General features: G+C 56.0%; 1 protein-coding gene across 2 annotated transcripts in view; it reads right to left on the reverse strand.

Moving 5' to 3' along the window:
- Window positions 1-136: 136 nt before the first annotated feature.
- LOC111156293 (3-phosphoinositide dependent protein kinase 1) overlaps window positions 137-19220 on the reverse strand; it is a 74655-nt gene continuing 55571 nt past the window's right edge. For both annotated transcript variants that reach the window (XM_022517072.1, XM_022517073.1), the window contains exons 10-14: window positions 18505-18678; window positions 15284-15501; window positions 7058-7115; window positions 6023-6175; window positions 137-5769 (exon numbers count right to left, since the gene is read on the reverse strand). In XM_022517072.1, coding sequence (XP_022372780.1) covers window positions 5653-5769; window positions 6023-6175; window positions 7058-7115; window positions 15284-15501; window positions 18505-18678 — 720 coding nt within the window. In that variant the 3' untranslated portion in view covers window positions 137-5652. The remainder of the gene's footprint in view (window positions 5770-6022; window positions 6176-7057; window positions 7116-15283; window positions 15502-18504; window positions 18679-19220) is intronic.

Raw genomic sequence — 19220 nt, forward strand, 5'->3', positions numbered from 1 at the left:
TCGGGCTCGAAGGGCTCGCCGGCCTTCGCCCCGCGGGCGTGCGCCGCACACACGCTGGGTTCCGGGCCCGGAATGCAGGTGGCCACTGTGCCCGACCCGCGCCCCCGGTCAAAGAAGAGTTACGCCAGCGACCGTCTACACTCTACATGCTTTTTTTATTACAAGACTACCGAGCATACGTGGAAAATTCATCATCCAGTAACTACATCTAAAGCACAAATATTTGAAAAAAAGAGAAGAAACAGATTCATTAAATTATATGATTAAATCATTGACCAAATAGAAAATTTATATAATAAAGCCAGAAAAAAAGTTGTAAAATATAGTTTACAATAATTATTCACATTCAAGGCTGTACATCAATACATACAACAACGTGGCCCCGAACATGAATTCAATCCAAATAATTCATATATTAGATTTTAAATAACACAGACTGAACTAGAGGCCAACAATAGCCAGCAAATAACCTTATATAAGAATAAAAATACAAAAGTGTATATCCTAATATCATTGCATTATTTGTTTTCATATGTTTTAAATTTTTGCTTTGCCTGTACATCACAGTTACAGCTACAGACCAGGTAGAGAATTTTACACATGTTCTAACTGACTGCCACCAACCTGAAAGACAGCTACCATACTATTGATTCATCCTATTTTGTGTAAAGGAACAGCTACAGCAGCTCTAAATACTGCAAAAATTTATTTTTGTCAACGTCCAATCAAACTTCTGATAAGGATAGAGGCTTTTCACCAGCAAAATGACCCCTATTCCTAAGTCATTCTGCCAGACGGGTTGGGACTAGGGTGCATCACACGCTAAGAAAAGGTCTGCCTTTGTAAAAAGTTCTCTGCACGCGAAGGTTGGTGCTCCTTCATACTGAAGAAGTGGGTTCTGGGGAAAACAGGTACACATGCAGGCCGGTTCAGCTGTCTGTCACAGCAGTCTTGAGCCACAGAGAAAATGGCTCTTCGCTGCAACAGCTCCTTCCCCAAACCAGTTCTCCACAGGCAGCCTGATTTGCAACTCCGCAACCCGGGCCAGCAGCCTGCACCCCTCCGACGCTCTGGAAGGGACTCCTGCCCTGATTTAAGGCACTTGCCATACAGGCTGCCTAAGAGGGAAGGGCCACACCCACCTGAGTCACCATCAGCTCACGTGAGCTTTGGATGAAAAGAAAGGATGTGGAAAGACGTACATGGCGACATCTCTAAGAACAGTACCTTTATCGTACTCTGGCGAGTGGCTGCAGCCTCTGCATCTGGGGAGTGAGCACCCCCAGTCTGTGCATCAGACAGGGGGCGGGGGACCCGGGGTGTCAGGGGAGGGCAGGAAGTCCAATTCTGCACAGTCCAGCCCAAATCTCTGGCAGACCTGTGATGCTGCGTACGGCACCAGAAGAAATCTCTCACGCACCTCTCCCCTCGCCATGAGTGGACCCCAAACTACAGTGGAGAAATTAGGAATGAAACCAAACTGGGTAGCCTGGGTTTGAAGCCAGCCAGACAACCTGCAACACCACAAGGGCGGACAGGGAAGGAGTCCCAAAAGCCAAAAGGGTCAGGGCCACCACCCTCTACTGGAGAAGGCCTGGCCGCTGCGCTGGAATGAACTGCTGAGACCTCCGTACTGAGCACCACCCCCTGAGCAGCACGGGGCCAACAGCCTTCCGGGAAACCCAGCTGCCTCCGTGGTCTCTTTCTCAAGCAGAGGGTTTGCTCTTCTAAGGATTCCAAATGGCCCAGTGTATTTTCTGAGTCTGCAAACTTAATGACAAATCACCCACTGAGTGTGTGGCAAGGTCAGTTCAGCGCTTGTGTATCTCTGCTGCCTGTGCAGACGCAGATTCAGTACCATTGTGGACACGAAGCACAAGCTTCGGAAAATCCCAGCAAGCACCTGAAAGCCACCGCAGCAGGGACGGGAAGGTGCTAACATGCAAGCGTAATCAGATTGTCAATGAAAATAAGGAAACGACTTTCGGAAGAATCTGTCGCAAACGGACTGCAATAAATGGTATCACTTTAGCATTGTGGGGGGAGAAAAAAAAGAGCAGTCTTACTAGGACATCCTTTGGAACACACACTTTACCAGAGACGGATTTGTTCTGAATGAGGAGCTTGTGGACTAGCTCTGAGCATCCAAGCCTCAGGTCAAGACGGAGCAACAGAGACTAACGCCACCTTGAAAATAAACACTTTGTGACCCAAAAACACTACCTCTAAAAACTGGGGGTGGGGCATCGGAGTCAAAATCAAAGATTTATGAGGATATTCACCACAGCATTATGTAAATAGTGAAACCCAGAGACCATCCAAATGTTTTATAATAGGAAAATGGTCAGATAAGTGATGGTAAAATTTATAACCATTAAGCTCTACAATCACTAAAAACAATGTTTTTAATCATTGTTTGTGACGTGGAGAAAAGCCTAAGATAAACGATCGAGTGAAACAAGCTAGATGCAGCACAGTGTGTGCTTCATGTTCCCAGTTTAGTTGAAAAAGCAAATACATGTGTGTGCATCGGGGGGGGGGTGGTCTCTCCTGGGTGGTAAGCCTACAGGCGATACTCTCGGAAAAAAAATGTTTGAAGAAAGTACAGAACCACCTGGAGCCCCTAGGCTGGCACATGGCCCTGGGTAAGTCTATGCCACGGGGCTGCCTCCTACGATGCCTACAGGCCTTGGCCACAAATACCACAGAGCGGTAGCAGGGGTCTGGAGAAGGCGCGGGTCCTGCCAGCCCTGGCACGAGCAGGAGGCATCTCCCGCAAAGCAGGTGTGTAACACGCTCTCCTGAGAGCCAAGATCAGAACAGCGAGACAGCACAGTGCCGTGCCCCACGTAGGGCTTTGTGCAGCCCATGGGGCCACCTGATACCACAACCCAGTGTCCACACTCCTGCTCAGGTCCACAGAAAGAGGAAAGGAAACAGTCCCACCCAAACCTGGCTTCCTGGAGTTCCCAGAGAGGGGCGACGCGCAGTGGGCCCCGAGCCTGTGGAGGCCACAGGCCAGCCCCCTACACTATGCCTGGCGAGGCCACATGGTGTGGGACCGGCCCTGCTTGCCGGCTATGCGGTTTGGCACTGAACCTTCTCCTTGCCCTCACTGACACATGGCTCCTGGATCTAGTCAATAGCAGGGCACTTTCTCGGTGTGGCTAAATCATCTGTACTTTCACGTACGCCTGTGTACATACTCGACCGACAGCCATGCCCACGTCTTAGAAGGCAAGGCGCCCGCACGCCAGGGCAGGAGCTCTGAGGACGAGCTGCACACGACGAAAGCTGACACGGACAAGCACAGGGCTGGGAAAGAACATGTATGTGCCTTTAAAGGGCGGAGGGGGGGCGAAGGCTCTGAGTGAGAGGAGAAAGGTGGCACAGGGAGAAGGGCTCAGCTGTCACTGGCTCAGGTAAGGGTAGTCACTTCAATTCTGTCAGCTGTAAGCTGAACCCCAAACCCCTCATTCTCTAGTTTTGGAGGTTACGATGGAGCTGGTGGGTGAAGCCCAGGAGGTAGTGGCACTGCTCAGGGGGAACGCGGCAGTGGACTTCCGTCTCCCCCAGAGCAGCCCAGCTGAGTGCTCTTGTTCAAGCCAATGCCAGCTCCGCTCGTCCCTGCAGCCGGACCCGCGGAAGCACGCGGTGCAGCAGCAGCCCCCAACTCTCCAAACCGCCCACCCACGGACGCGGGGGCTCCGAGAAAGGCAAATGATCAACATGGGGAGAAAGCTGGAAATGACGTTCTTGAAGGCCCGGCAAGACTTACGTTTTTGAAAAGCAGGTGAACACAAAACGAAGAGGAGGAAGAGGGGAGCTTGACTTATGACCCTGGCCCGGGACAGGCACGCCCCCAACAGCTTGGCATCCGCCCTGGCATGGGCACGCGTGCACACGCACCCTCGCTCGCGCGCAGCTCTCACACAGCAGTGCGCAAGACTCAGGCCCCACCTCTGCTCCCGTCCAGCCCCCGCACGGCCCAGCAGGGACATCTCCGTGGCCATGCTTCCCTCCCAGGCTGACAAGGGCCACTCTTCTCACTAAACCCGTTTGAGAAAGACCTCTTTTGTCTAAATCTGGACCACTCTTCGACACGGGGTGTCGAATGCTTTGAGACAGGAGATGGGGGCAGAGTTGTCAGGGGGAATCTTTCATGTGTGAACCTTGTGCTGGTGCCTTCATGAAAGTTAAAGGAAACTACAAAGTTGTTCATCCCCTGGAGACAGACAGAATGTCTGTGAGCGGCCTGCAGGCTGTGGACCACCCTCACGGGACAACCTGGGCAGGGAGAGGAACTCTGAGCCCCACCAGGCCCACAGGCTTTCTCTGTCCAGGGGCAGCAGCAAAGAAATCAAAGGACCGGTAAATCGTGGACCCCCTGCGGTAGGTACACAGCACTGAGCTGCCTCTGAAGAGGGAAAGGCAGGCTGGCTAAAAGCACAGGGAAGAGCAGGCTGGGCGCTCGGACCCCCGTGTGGCATTCCTATCCTCGTGCAGGGAGACCGACGCTTTCATCCCGGCAAGGCCCACGTCTTGCCGGGGATCAATGACCGGGCTGCCGGAGGCGGCTTTCAGACTTTCACTGTGGAGATGTGAACGTGCTGGGAGTCAGGCTACGAGAACGTTCCCTCACCATGAAAGGGGTGTGAGTCACAGCTGGGAGACCACTGGTGCCCAGATCCCCTCAGCCCTAGCAAACTGCCCCGAGGGTCTACACGTTCCACCCTCTGACCAAACTCTCGGGAGTTCATCAGGCAGCACTCCTCCACGTGGGGGACACTGGGCCCAGTCTGCCCTGCTGCGCGGGCCTTGCACGGAGCGGGGCACAGCCCTCCCTATCTCCTGGCACGAGTGGGCACCCACCTCTGACCGTGCTCTTTCCGGACCCGTGCCTCCTTCTAGCTCCACATGGCCAACCCCACGCAGAGGGACGCTCAATCCGAACGGCCTGCCGGCACCCTCCGACCTCAGCAGTGGCCCCATCGCGCACCCCGACAGCCCGCTCCACGTCTCCCCACCCCAGAGCCTGCCCAATGAGCACAAGGCATGGAGCACTCACAGCCCGAGCGATGCAAGAAGGCAAGCAGGGTCCCTGGCGGGGCACAGGGGCATCAAGTAGGGACACAAGAGAAAGAGCACACGGACCAAAGCCAAGAACCCCCCCGCCCCGGAGATCGAAGCCGCTCCGGCAGAGGCGCACACGGCTCCCTGCCGGCGGGTTCTGTGGTCACTGAGGAGCAGAAAGAGCCCAGACACACATCCCATCCCCTCGGCCACAGGAGGACCGGCCAGTGGGTGACCAGGGCGTGTGGCGCAGAGCTGGTGACTTGAGTCTGTTCCATTCGCCCGGGTGGGAATCAGGTGGACGTGCACAGCGCTGGGTCCCCACGGCGGGGAGAGCTTGGGGAGCCTCCACAGAGCACAGAGAGCAAGCAAAGCGACCCTGAATTCCTTTTCGTTATTGGTTTTGTTCTTTGTGTGGTTGGGTATTTTTTTCTTCTTTTCTTTTAAATAAAAAAGCTGCAAGGTTCCGCCGTCTGCGTCCCCCTTGAGATGGCTGGCAGGTGGTCTGGAAGCGTCCCGGAGGGTGGCGAGCCGCGCTGGGGCGCGTGTCCTGGCAGCAAGAGCAGCAGCCGCGGCCTGTCACTGCACGGCGGCGTCCGGGTGGCTCTGGTATCTGTGTCTCCACACCTCCTGGATCTTCTTGCACCATTTGTGAGCATTCCCACTCGGGTCCATCAGGTAATACGTCCTGTTTGGCTGCGGAGACAGAGACCGCGCGACGTTGCAAGGGGGTCCCACTAAGAGCAGCCCCCCACTGCGGCCGCCACGGGGACCTCTGAAGGCACATGAGCACATGGCTTTCCCCTGCCATATGTGCAGACTTCACACGTGCACACAAGGACCCCAGCTCCCTCGGGTCACCCCCATCTGACGAACATGCACTGGGGCCCCGGGACACGAAGAAAGGGGCAGACAGCCACCCTGCAGAGGACAGCCTGCACGAACTCACCGTGTGCACGAAGAAGGTTTTAAAATTCTTGGCCTCTGGTCGGAGCTCTTGTGACCACGGAATTTCCCCTTTCAGGACTTTGTTGACAGGATCCACATAATACAAGTGGGGCCCTTCTGTAAGCAGTAACTGTCGTCGTCGTGCAAACAAGCCCTGATGCAAAAAGAAAAGGCCCTGCTCATCAGGGCTCAGAAGTGGGGGTGGGCGGCACCTACCGCAGCCCTGGAGGCCAGGCCATCAGAGCAGCCTGGGCCACCGGTACCGGCGCCAGCCCCCCACCCTCTCACCTGGGACCTGGCCTCCCCCCGGCCATGGCCCCGGCCTCTCAGGGCAGAAAGGGGCAGGCAGAACATAGCGCCCAGCCTGCCGGCCTTCGTGGGCTGGATCCCAACAGCCCCACTTGGGCGTGTCTCCCTCCCTTGTCACACAGGGGAGCGGCAGCGCCAACAGGCAAACCCGAGCCTGCTCCACCGAGCCTGCTGGGGAGACTCAGGGCGCCCCTCGTGCCCTCTGCACCATGGGCAGGGGTGGGTGGGGTGGGGGAACGCATGCTCCCCACTGCCGGTGCCGCACAGGGCTGGCGTGTGCAGCATGGCCAGGAACGGAATGGAGGCCTGGGAACTGAACTCGGAAAGGCCCGCATTGGCAGAGGGAGAGCATTTGTGGAGCCTGAAATTTCTGACACAATTAATCCATTTAATTAATCCAGAAAACAAATAAATAACAATTTTCAAAAACAATTCTAATGAAGTAAGAGACAATTTGATAGGATATCAAAACCCTGGTTCCAAGCCAGAAATGAGAGGCTGTACTTCTATTTTACCACAGCCTTCCTGTGTGGTTTCAAACAGCTTCCCCTGAGTGGCTCGAGCCTTCCTGAGCCGCCCAATCTAGAAATGATCTGTCGAGAAAGGGAACAAAGACCAAGGATGCACACGCAGCAAGGGTCAGGCGGAGCCCACGGCGGAGGGCCAGACCCTGACGTGGCTGAGGCGAGACAGACACTCGGGGAGGTGCGGCAGGAATCGGACTCACCTTTCGCTTATCTACGGGACCCATCTTTAGTATTAAGTTATTTTCTACAAACTGATGCCTATAAAAAGAAGAAAACAAGAGTGAGACTCGCAAGTCAGGGTCAGAAAGTCTCCACGCTCCTCCACTCAAACCGAACTTCCTGAGGGCATCTGTGACCCTCACCCAAACCTCTCCAGTCACAGCCCCAACTCGCTCCACGAACTCGGGGGCCCCCGCTGTCAGCCCATGCAGGCGCCCACCGCTCGGAGCCTTCGGTCGGGGTGCAGACTGGTACTGGCACGCGCAGCACCGCCGCCTGCTGCCACCTCTGGCTTGGCGAAGCCTACCCGGCAGCAGGGAAGGGGCGGCGAGGTGACGCTGTCCGTCTTCTTCTGAACACAGCTGGAGTGCACACGGAGCCCCGGACAGGCTGCAGGCTGCTGAGAGTCAGCCTCAGGACCCAGACTGCCCGCCACGCGCTACCTCCCGAGCGGGGCCCGCCGGTCCGATGCTCAGAAAGCACCGAGCAGCCGGGAATCGCGGATCCCAGAAAGACCCCGGCCGGGCTCGGCTTAAGAACACCTTCTCCGGTGTTTCTACCACAGTCACAGAGCTCTCCCACTCAAATATGGCAGGAGCTGGGAGGAGAGAGCGAGGAACACAATTTCGACTTACTGTGCATCGTGAGCAAATACTTTACACTTGGGCTCTTAGCCGGATCAAACACGTTAATGTCTGCAGGTTCTTGCTTTTGGTTAAAGTGAGCCGTGACCAGTTTATGTTCTCACTCTACCGAAATTCCTTATCTGAGGATCTACTGTAGAACACAATACTGTATTTGCAAAGGCCTAAGACAACTGTCACCTCAAACAGTGACGCTTCTACCGCTTTAGTATCTGAGCGCACCCACACAGGACCCAGTGCGTGCAAGACGACCGGCCAGGCCGGCGGAACCGTGTCCTCCCACCCGGCTCACCTGGCCCCTCGGTCTGCCACGCCAAACCAAGCAGACCCATGGTGGCTCCAGACCTCACCGAGGCCGTGTCCCCAGGGACCCAGCCTGCATGGGAGGGGCCCCAGCTGCATATGGATTTTGAAAACTGGAAAGAATTTTAACGAAAAAAGTGCTGTATGAGGCTAAGTACAGTACTTCACTCTTAGAGGTATTTAAAAACCTAACCAACAAACAGAACCAAGACTTGAAGCAGAGGAAGAAAATTCAGGGGATTCTGGGAAAGCAGATGTAACCATCCGCAGCACAGAGAAAGGTCATACAAAAAGCCTCTGCTAGCCAACAGACCCTCCTGCACAAGCCCTGGACACACGGTGAGGCCCGCAGGCTATCGCAACGGGAAGACGTGGATTAAGCTGTACTAGGTGCGGGCGGCGAGGCCCGGGGCGCTGGGCGGATGGTGCCATGGTGCCAGGGAAGCCGGACACAGGCACGGAAAGAAGTGGCCTCCTGGCGTCTCCGCAGCCTCACGTGGTCTGACAAGAGACACCAAATAAAATATTAACTCGAACAAGAGATTCTGGTTTTCCCTGAGCTTAAGAAACTGGGGAAGATCTTTCTCGAAGACAGCCAACACTGAGTCCAGCTCACTGGCAGGCCCAAAGCAATCCAATCCCTGGCCAGCGCAGAGCTGGGGGTGCGGGGCGGGGAGTCCCTCTCTAAGCAGCAGTCAGAACCACGGGAGGACAAGAGGGCCACGGTGAACCAGAGTGCAGGCTGGAGAGGTCTCAAGCAAGCACGGCCCATGGGGTCAAGGCCACTCTGCAGAGCACACACAGAACAACAGGAAAGGCTTAAAGCTTCCAAAAAAAAGGGAACAAAGGATACAAACTACAAATTCCCCAAAGAGGGAATGACCCCAAGATTTTCAATGGCTCTAAGTAAACAAAACTGAGCTAGCTGCCCTTCCCGCATGCCCTACTAGGGCGCCCCGGTGCGTGTGTGAGCGCCGGCTCAGCACAGGCGCCTGTGGTCCTGAACCTGAAGCTCACTTAAAAGCAATATGGAGGGGCGCCTGGGGGGCTCAGTGGGTTAAAGCCTCTGCATTCGGCTCAGGTCATGATCTCAGGGTCCTGGGATTGAGCCCCGCGTGCTCTCTGCTCAGCAGGGAGCCTGCTTCCTCCTCTCTCTGCCTGCCTCTCTGCCTGCTTGTGATCTCTGTCAAATAAATAAATAAAATCTTTTAAAAAATAAAAATAAATAAATAAGTAAAAAGCAATTTGGAAATGATGTGCGGAGACACAATCCCACTCCCAGCCACCTACCCTCAGAGAGTAAAGAAAAATGAAGATTACAAGCACCAATGTCCACGACAGCGTTACAGTGACGCCGACACCATTGCAATGGCTCAGCAACAGAGCATTCTGGCACTGCAGGGAAGCAGGCAAGCCCCTTCCTCATCCCTGCTGCGAGGACCCCACCGACAGACCCCAGCCCGACCGTGTGCGCCAGCACGTTCCCAGGCCCTGTCACACGTGCAAGCGCGGCCCCTGCTCTCGCACTCCTCCCGGGGGGGCAGGGGGACAGCCAGCGCAGGCTCCTGACTGGGTCCAGCAGCTGCAGTGAAAGGACCACGGGGCAGGACACGGAGAGGCTCAAAAGTGCCATTATCAGCACACACATCACAATGCGATCGCGCGGTGCACTCACCAGGCAGGTTACAACAGGCTGCTTGTGAGCTACCTTGAAAAGTTTAAGTACTTTTAAAGGAATCGTTCTGAATTTTTTACTTCAAAAAGTCATTTTCCACTCCCCTGAAAGCACACCCCCTGAGCCCTGCATGAGGCGCCTCTTCCTCGTTGGCAAGTGCCGAAACCAGATCAGTCAGAGACTCTCAGAGCGTGGTCAGCAGGCAGCTCCCCACAGCCCTGCTGCACACACAGGCGACACTCACCACCGGCTCTGTGCCCATGTCCACGCGGGCTTGCTCACTGTCCTTTTGCAAGGGGGGCCAGTGTCGAGGTACTCCTTCTTCCTGATGGTAAAGCCTGGGTTCTCTCCTCTTCCGCCTATCCCTCCCGGAACTCCCAGGCCCCAAGAAGATCATTCTGGAGGACGTGAGCCTGAGACCACAAGCAAGTCTGAGCCACTGTAGGGCACAGTCACTGCCAGGGGAGCCAAGCGAGCCTGCCAGAACCCTGAGATGGCCCTTCTGACCACCTCAGGAAGGCTCTCCACACTGGGCTTTGACACGGGACGGAGGGACAAGTGACTATGACCAGTCCGCCCTAAATGCGAGCTCTGGGGACCCCTTTACACCCTTCAAACTTGATGGAAGATCCCAAAGAGATTTCCTTTATTGAGGCTATACACGTTGATGTTTATGTTAAAGAAATTAAAATGGAGACATTTTCAAATATACATTTAAGTCATTAAAAACCAAAAATAAAACCATCATATAGTAACGTAAGTGATATTTTTATTCAAGAGTCACTTTTTCCCAAAACAAAGATAATTCATGGGAAGCCTGACCCCGCTGTACATTTTGCAAATCTTAGCATCTGCCTTCGGAAAAGACAGCTGGGCTCCCGTCAGCCTTGGCCTTCAGTGGGCTATGCCCCGCTGGGCAGGCTGGAGCACATGCAGGACTCAGCCTCATTTAGGCAAGAAGCTGGACAGGAGGGGGCGCCTTTAGAAGCCTTTTCAGACACCTATGGGCGTTCTTCTCTAATAAAGCACCCAAACTCTACCAGTGGAGTTCCTTCGAGGTCCGCTGCCACCTGGAGTGGGGAGTGGCTGGTGGCACTGTCACAGACATTGGGCTCCTTGGCCTACCTGGCGCTCTGAACAACTCTGCCCCAGCACCCACCTGGAAAACAGTAGTTTGCTGAGTCCCGGAAATCATCCCAACACTGATAAGTTACCCCCCACGATATCAATCAACTCACTGCCGTCACTACCTCTCTCCCCAACAGTCTAAGTCCTGGGAAGATATCAAACTCACAGTGATAGATGAAGTTTCCCAAAATCCTAATTTCGATCTCATCTCTGGTAACCAATACTGGCAGTTGTCTTAAAGTGATGGGCTCATTCCACTCCTTTTCCAGAAAAAACGGCCCCAGAGCCAAGTCTGAATAACCACAGCGTGCCAGTAAAACAGCAGTGACAGCGGTCTTCCATGCAGGGAGAGGCTGGCCGGGTTCCCGACGCCAGGGCTCTGCTTCAGAGAACTCGCACGGGATGGATGCTCCTGGCACACTTCCCATTCTACTCAGACCGCTAACAAAACCAGGGATTTGACGACTACTCCTAAGTGAGTCCGCTAGCCGTTCTTCCTGTGCGTGCGTGCGTGAGTGCGTGCATGGGGACCCCAGGTGCTCGAGCACTGACCTGCCCCCACGGCTGTGCCCACCACGGCTCCTGCAGCACAGGTGCACAGGTCAACAACACATCTGTTCCAGAACAAGCACGAGAGTCCCAAGGAGCACTCGGGGCAGACCCTGCACCCGAGGCAGTGCACACAGCAGACACTGTCTTCTTCGTGCAACTCTGACGGAAAACCTGACTGCACTGCAGGACGGGCAACCTTCCCAGACAGTAAGATCACTCCACTGGGTGCTGGACAAGTTGGGATGGTGCATGCCGGAAGCATTCCGGGAAACTCTCTGGCTGATGAACTTGCCCTTGTGGGTGTTTTGGAAGATAAACTCAAAGGAGAGATGATGGGTCTGCAACACGGGAACTTGTTTCTTCCGAAGCTAAAACTGCGGCGGATAGAGGTGACTCTCCGCCGCCAACTCCAGGCCTGGGCTGGTAACTGCAGGCCCCCGGCAGGAGGGAGGCGGCTCAGATGTCAGTGTCTTCCAGTTCACTGTCCCTGGGACAGGCAACTGCGGTCCTAGCGGTGCTGTGGCTGTGGTCTCCAGCCCAGCAGGCGGTCTCATGTGTGACCTGGGACCTGGGGGACTACCCGAGCACGAGCGCGGTGTGGCTGCAAGGGCGTATCATCTGGATTCTGTTAGATTTTGCTATTTCAGGGCTGAACACTTGGCACTCATCCCAGCAGCTGCCATGGATGGACTCTGGGAGAACATGGGGACTCAAGAGTGGCTGTGTGGAGGGGACTGAACGTGACAGGCATTTCTGCCCGGGAACTGAACCCAGAAATGGGAACAGATGATAAAAGTAAGAACTGGAAGGGGGCACATATGATGGTGGCTGAAAGTGCCTATGACGTCATCAAGCTAAAAGGCCACACCAACCGGGCCGCGGGCTTCGGTCTGGCTGATCTCACTGAACCCCGGCTGCAAATCTAGCCAAGATCCGTCCGGGGACACGATGGTGGAGGGAACGCATGGCACCGAGAAGGAAGTCTTCCTGAGCCTTCCGTGCAGCCCGAATGCTCCAGGATGAACCAGTGTGATCAACCGGAAGCTGGATAAGGAAGTTGCTCAGCTCAAGAAACATGCAGACACCTTGCAGGACGTCCAGAAAGACTAAAGGCCTGTGACCTCCGGCTTCTAGGCTGTAGAGATTCCAACACCACCATGTGATGACCCGTGATCTCCTCGTTTACGCCCACGTGCACCGACCACGGTTCACTGTCCTCCTCCTCCATGTGACTCCGGGCTCTCAGACCCGACGCCCGCGTGCGGTTCAGTGCTTGCAGTGTGAGCAGCACCTGGACATTTCTCCACCCGTCAGGAAAAAACACAACCGGCCGGATGGATGCCAACTCACTCCTGGCGTCTGCAGCCGCCTCTGTAACCTGGAAAGCTGCTGTGCCAGGACCCATGGCAGTGCTGGGACCCCATGCCCCCCGACAGTCACCAGGCAGGCACTCCGCCATGCCGATGGCCCATCACCCCTTGGCCCCCCAGCTGTCAAGTGCACTCTTCCAGCCAGGACATCACAGTTTCTCTGGAAGACGCCCCGGGGGCTTCTGAAGTTTGGCGTTGCAAGAACTCCTCACGCGTACACTGACGACGAGCCTTTCCTTTATCACTTAAACCCTGAACTATGGGCCTCCAGCACTGCAGCTCCACCAGCACCGGGACCAGACGCAAAACCATTGTGTTCCGACACATGGACGGAAGGCGCGGACATCCGTGCATCTGATGGGAAGAGAGCCCTGGTGTGCTGTAGCTCTGCAGCTCAGTTCTGCCCAGCGTCTCTGGAGCGGCTCCCCCATCCCCCCCACCCCATGCATCGCAGAGCGCGGTGACAGCCCTTGGTGTGGCCACGGCTGCTGTGGGCTGAGAATGCACATCTCTCTGAGCCAACGTTCCCTACTTATATATGAAAAATGTTATGAATGTCCTTTTATTTTAGAATGTATCATTAAAACCTACAATAACAGTTTCAGATAAAATTTAGAAATGTTTTTCAGAAATCTTCAAATTTTATTGCAAAACAAGTCAGCCAAGTGCCCTGAGGTCCTGTTGTGTGTCAGGATCTCAACGCAAGGATTTACGGGATGACACTGAGTCAGTGATTATGGCAGACGCAACTGAAGACAGCTACTAAGAGCCCCGCAGAAACACCGAGGCCTCAAGAAATGTCTAAACCTGCACATATTTATACTGTAAACCTGAAACCTACTCCTACAGAAGATTCAAAAACGACAAAGCACACAGTCCAGCAGCCACCAAAGCAACGACGTCACAGTCCAGTGTGCAGCCTCTGAAGACAGGCACTGCACACTCGGAGAGATCGGGGGGAGAACGCAAGGATCCTCTTAATGCTGTGACACGGTTACCATCATGCCCCTTGGGCTGTGCACTGAGAGCCACTGTCGTAAGAACGAAGTGCCTGACAGGCCTTCCAGGCCAAGTAAGAGATTGTGCAACCTTCGGCCATCAGCAGCCCAGAGACCCTCAACCTGGAGGGAAGGGAAGAGAAGCTGAACAAAGGGAGGGAAGGCAAGAGGCCTCAGTCCTGCCCAGAAGCTAGGATGCAGGGCCCTGGGGAAGGCCCTAGGCCCACAAGCCATCTGAGGAGTGACCCCACAGCTGCATCAGAGAAGGTCCTTCTGAGGGACCCTGGCACACGTGGGCCCGGGAAACATGGCGCACAGACGTGCCTGGAGTGTGCGGCCAGGTGGTGCCCACACCGTCCAGACCAAAGCCCTTTCCTCCCACACCGACACTCCTAAGCAACACCACTTGAGGAAGGGTAAACTCCCGACAAGGGCAGGTCATTCCACTGGGCTGACATCTAGCTGCACTTTTTCCAGAGACAGTAATTTCTAACGGTCTGCACTCCTAGTTCATCACCCACTGCTTCTGCTCTGCACCCTGCCTCCCCCTCTTACCCCTCCAGGCTCACCTAGCCCAGCCCTCCAACCCCACGCCCACCCCAACACACCTCCCTGCTCATCCCTGCGCAAGACTCCCCCCTGCCCAAGTGAAAGGCGAAACTGTAAAAAAAAGTGAAGAAAGTGTCTTCTCACCATGACCAAGATGGAAAACAGAAAATAAAAACACGGACGCATTTGACTTTGTAAGAATTTACAACTTCTATACAAAAGTACGCACAAAAACCTGAAAGGATAAAGTGAAGAAAAATGTTTGTGAAACATAAAACAAAAATGTTCCTCATGTCCACGGCTCCCAGAGTCAATTCCAGAAAGACGGAAAATGTATAGGAAGAAAAATAGTCGAAAACCACGAGTACCTTGAAAGACAAACAACACGCCCAATGGCATTTCCCTCAATTGGAACACAGATGCACATTCCCATGACCCATTTTTAGAACATCAGGGTGCGCAGGGGAGGCAAGAGAGCTGGGAGCTGGGGATTCCCCGGCACTGTGGCCACAGGGCACCGCATTCATGGGCTCCCCCTCACTCCACCCGGCAACCCAGGGCTCCCCATTACAACACCCAGGCAAGTGGGAAAACCGAAGAGAAAAGGATAATCTGTGACAGTAAACCCTGCAATGTCCCACACTCCTCACCCAGGGGCAGCAGACATTTGGCCGGTGGTAAATCCGCATCAGAAAGTAGATGCTGGCAAGGCCGGGCTCATGCAGCCCCAAGGGCAGCAGCCCCGAGGGTCTCAAACCCACTCATCCCCCGGATCAACACCTCCAAACCCCCAATTCCAGCTGGACCCTTTGAGGGTCCTTGTTTCCGGAGCATTAATAGCAGCAAGGGAGGTGTGAGCCGGCGCAGGGCCCTGGCAGGCAGTGGAGACGGAGGGCGGGCGCACCGTGCTCTCGGTCTCCCGCCAGTCAGCTCCGCACGCTCCTCCGCTCCCCTAAATGGAGCGCTGCTTGCGTCCGTGAATTCTTACCAAGGGTTTCCACTGGCCTGCTTCTCCAGTAATAACCTCTTCTCATCTTCGGAGAACTCTAAGTCCAGCTCAAAAGAGTTAGTGTCCAGGTCATGGATATACTGCTCGATGTTGCTGCCCGCCGTGTGTGGCACGCCCGCGTCCGCGGCGGACAGGGAGTGGGAGGATGACGATGAGGACACCTGCATGCAGCCGAACTGGCTCAGGAGGTTGTCGTACTGCACAGAGAAGAGGAAGAGTGAGACCCATGTGCCACTTCCCCTGGGCCCCCAAACCAGACCCAGCAAGCTCACACCCTGGAGGTCCCGGGGCCCCGCGGCCGCTCACTCCTCCTGCACTGGAGGGCAGGCCCCGGAACCAAGGCACGACTGGACGCTGACAGTTCTGGTCCCCCTCCCGAGGGGCTGAGCCCCAGTCCTCAGCCCCAGGAAGAGGAGACTCAGGGCCTGGGGCCCGCTGACCTCTGCAAGCCCCTGCCACCCCAACCAGGGGAAGGAAGAGGAGGGATGGGTGGCCTCCTGGGCGCAGAGGCACCCTCCTGTGAGCTCAGGAGCCCTCCTCCTTGACTCTGTGGTTCAGTGTTTCTAAGTCTGTGCTTGTCACTCTTATCCCAATTGGACTGACCGCATTCAATTAAAAAAGTATATATCCCGTTTAACTACGGCAAGTATTAAACTTGATACAGAGTCGTGTGCTCTTCTGGAAAAGACTACAGACCGGTGGTGACAGAAAAATGGACCTCCTCATAGATGTGGCAAACAAGTGAGGCCTGTGCACGCAGACACCCCTGGGGCCGGCGAGAGGGCCAGGGAGCCCCCAGCAGAGACCTGAGAGGAGCGCTCGCCCCTGACAGCCTGCTCCGCGCAGCTGCGAGCCCCACGCCTGAACCCCACTGCTGCCAAATACGAGGGAAAGAGCCACCAGCCATCGCTGAGACCAGAGTCCGTGTGTCCTTCCAAGTCCCCTGTGCCTCTACAAAGGCCCGGGCTGCCTCCCTTGAAGGTGGGCCCCAGACAGAGCACCCCCACCCCAGCCCTGCAGACCGTGCTCCCACCCTCCCTACTCACTGCCGGGAGTGGTCTTCTCCCTAGTGCTCGCACGGCACAGACAGCAGGTTCAGCCCCATCTCACCGGCTCCTGGCTGGGACTGACCCTGGACCGTCCCATGGCCCGTCATCTAGGTAAGGTCTTCTAGCACATTCTCTGCTTCTGCTCTGTGAGGACTCCCTGGGCCAAGGCCGCCTCTGTTCAAAATCCCGAAGTTCACAGAGGCTTCCATGAGCACCCGTGCTGCTGGGCGTGCACAGGAAACTCCCCTCGCTGCTCCTGCACGGAGGCTTTCTCCCAGGGCTCCCCACCTGGCCCGCTCCCTCCGGGGCCAACCACCAGCACCACTACCAGCCACGGCAGCGGATCAGGAACACACAAGAGAATCGAGAGCCTGTGCTCTCTGTTCACTGAGCAAACACCGTTCCCAGTTCCTTGCCCCAAGAGGGAGCCCCCTTCCTGCTGAAAAGGACCGCAGACTCTCTTGGGGCCTCATGGACAAGAACATGCCCCCGCGAGACTGTCAATGGCCACAGACCGGGAGTGCCCTGTCGCGTGTGTGACACCTTCCCCGGGCTAGGCTCCCTGCACTGTCTGCACAGAGAGTGTGGCACAGCGAGGGCTGCCTGAATACCCACCAAGGCTTTCCAGCCCTGCAGCTTTGAAAGCTGAGGCTCCGCCCCCACCAGAAGGAAGCCACTGACCAAGGGAGCTGGCTTTACGATGGCCACACCCGACACAGAGAGGGCAGGGCTCTTGGCGCAGCAGACGCGACGTGCTGGCGGGCAGACGGCCTGCCCAAGACCCTGACCGTGCATGCACACGCGTGCACAGGTACACACAGCTCCACGAAGCTGAGCCCCCAGGCGCTGAGCCCTGAGTCAACGACGGCGCAAGTGGCCGCTACGGAGCTGGGGGAGGCCCCCGCCCACCCACTCCGACCTGCGTGGCCCGGGAAGGACGTCAGGCCCGGGAGGACGGAATCTTGAGGCGGGGTCCCCCGCAGTCCGCACACGCCGAGGCCGCCGACAGCCGAGACCACCGCAGTGGGGGAAGCAGACCGGGAGTGAGTGCAGACGGCTACCCACATCTAAACCCCTTCAGGTCTGGGCACAAAGGATGTTTTAGGACAACGAAAGGGTGATGTGTTGTTTACAACAGTAAGCAGGAGACAGAAGAAACTCGGTCCCTGGGAGAAGATATGAGCAGTAACTCTGACTAAGCTCTGGACGACTTCTAGAGAAAATCTAAGCTCCCCAGTCAATTACTGCAGCACTCTACACACGGGAACTGGCTAGAATGAGCCATGATGACAGAAGTTACGCCGAGAGAACGGACTGCGGATGGTAACACAAACACGGGAAATCAGTTTTAAACACAAGGGCTCACAGTAGAGGATGAGGAGGGAGCACAGGACGGCCAAGGAGCCGGTCACGGGTGGTGTGAGGGAGGTGCGCGCCGCTCGCTGGCCCCCTCTGCCCAATCCTGTGTCTTCACCTCCCCCATCAGGATGTTCAAACAACGAAGTATACTCAAGACCCCACCTCGACCACACACTAAAAGCCAAAAGTGACCAGTGTCCAGCCTCAATGCCACGTCCCCCAGAAGTTCAAAACAGCAGCACCCTGGGCTTCTTGAACACAAGAAGCATTCCAAAATGTCTTCAGACACAGGATTACAAGGCACCACCCAAAAGCAGAAGACAGAAGCCCAGGGGGACAGCATGGAGGGTTCTGCTCCCACGGGCTCCAGTCTCCTCAACCCAATAGCAGGCTCCCTCTGGGTGAAAACGAACTACAGGAAGTGCCCTCACTTCCTGGACCTGGTAATCTGTGCTCGGGGCAGATGGGCAGGGGGTGCTTCCCTGGCCCCCTACTGGGGAGACTTGGATGGGGGCTGCACAGTGCTCAGCCACCAACAGGTCTATGCTGGCCCCCCTCCAGCCACGTATCCCACAGGCTGGGCTCCCAGGGCCCCAGCACAGACCCGCTGCGCACCGAGGAATGACGGCACACGGCACCATGGGGCTGTCCCCCACACACACATGCATGTGCATACGCACACCCACAGACACACCCATGCATATGCCCACCCCAACGCACACACACACCACACACTCACAGACGCACACGGGCCACGCTCGGGTGCGCGCGTGCACAGGCCATTGGGCTCACGTTTCCATAGCAGTCCTCGTCGTCCTCCGACATGGCCGGCAGGTAGGCGGTGAGCTTCGGAGGCGTCTGATGCTGCAAGTTCTCCCACGTGATGGACTCGAAGAACGGATGAGCTCGCAGGGGGCCATAGCCTCCCATTTCCTCACAGCCTAATCGCTTTGTGGCATCTAAAACCTGAAACAGAAGCCAACACGTGTCAGTGTCCGGACCGGCCCCGACTAAAACATTCTCTGAGCACTCCTTTTCCTTCCGTGTCATCTCGGACACAGGAGGCCTGTGTCCAGTGGCCTGTTCCGCCCCATCCCACGGTGTGCTGGGGACGGCGGAGTCACCTTGGGGCCACATCTACCTCTCTCAAGCTCCTAGCCTTCCCCTCACAAAGGTGAAAATAACCCAAAATCTAATGAATAGCAGCAAGTGTTCTCTTTAAATACACAAATTAAAAATGCTACAACCAAGAAAAAAATGAACACACGGTCTTTAAAAACAAGGAGACGGAGAGTCTGTCCGGACAGCGAGCTACCACAGACAGAACACAAACGCCGTGCGCTCCCACCGTGCTCACCTCAAAGTGAAGCTGTCTCCTCCCAGGTTCAGCTTCGTGCCCCTACACCCACCGAGCGCCAGCACGCTGCCCACTGACGGGCCAGGCCGAGCCGGGACCGACCCTGTTCCCCAGGACGAAGGGAAAGTGAAGGGGGGTCCGGCAGCCGCGC

Source organism: Enhydra lutris, unplaced genomic scaffold (assembly GCF_002288905.1).
Source record: "Enhydra lutris kenyoni isolate GAN:26980312 unplaced genomic scaffold, ASM228890v2 scaffoldscaffold45, whole genome shotgun sequence".
Lineage (NCBI taxonomy): Eukaryota > Metazoa > Chordata > Mammalia > Carnivora > Mustelidae > Enhydra > Enhydra lutris.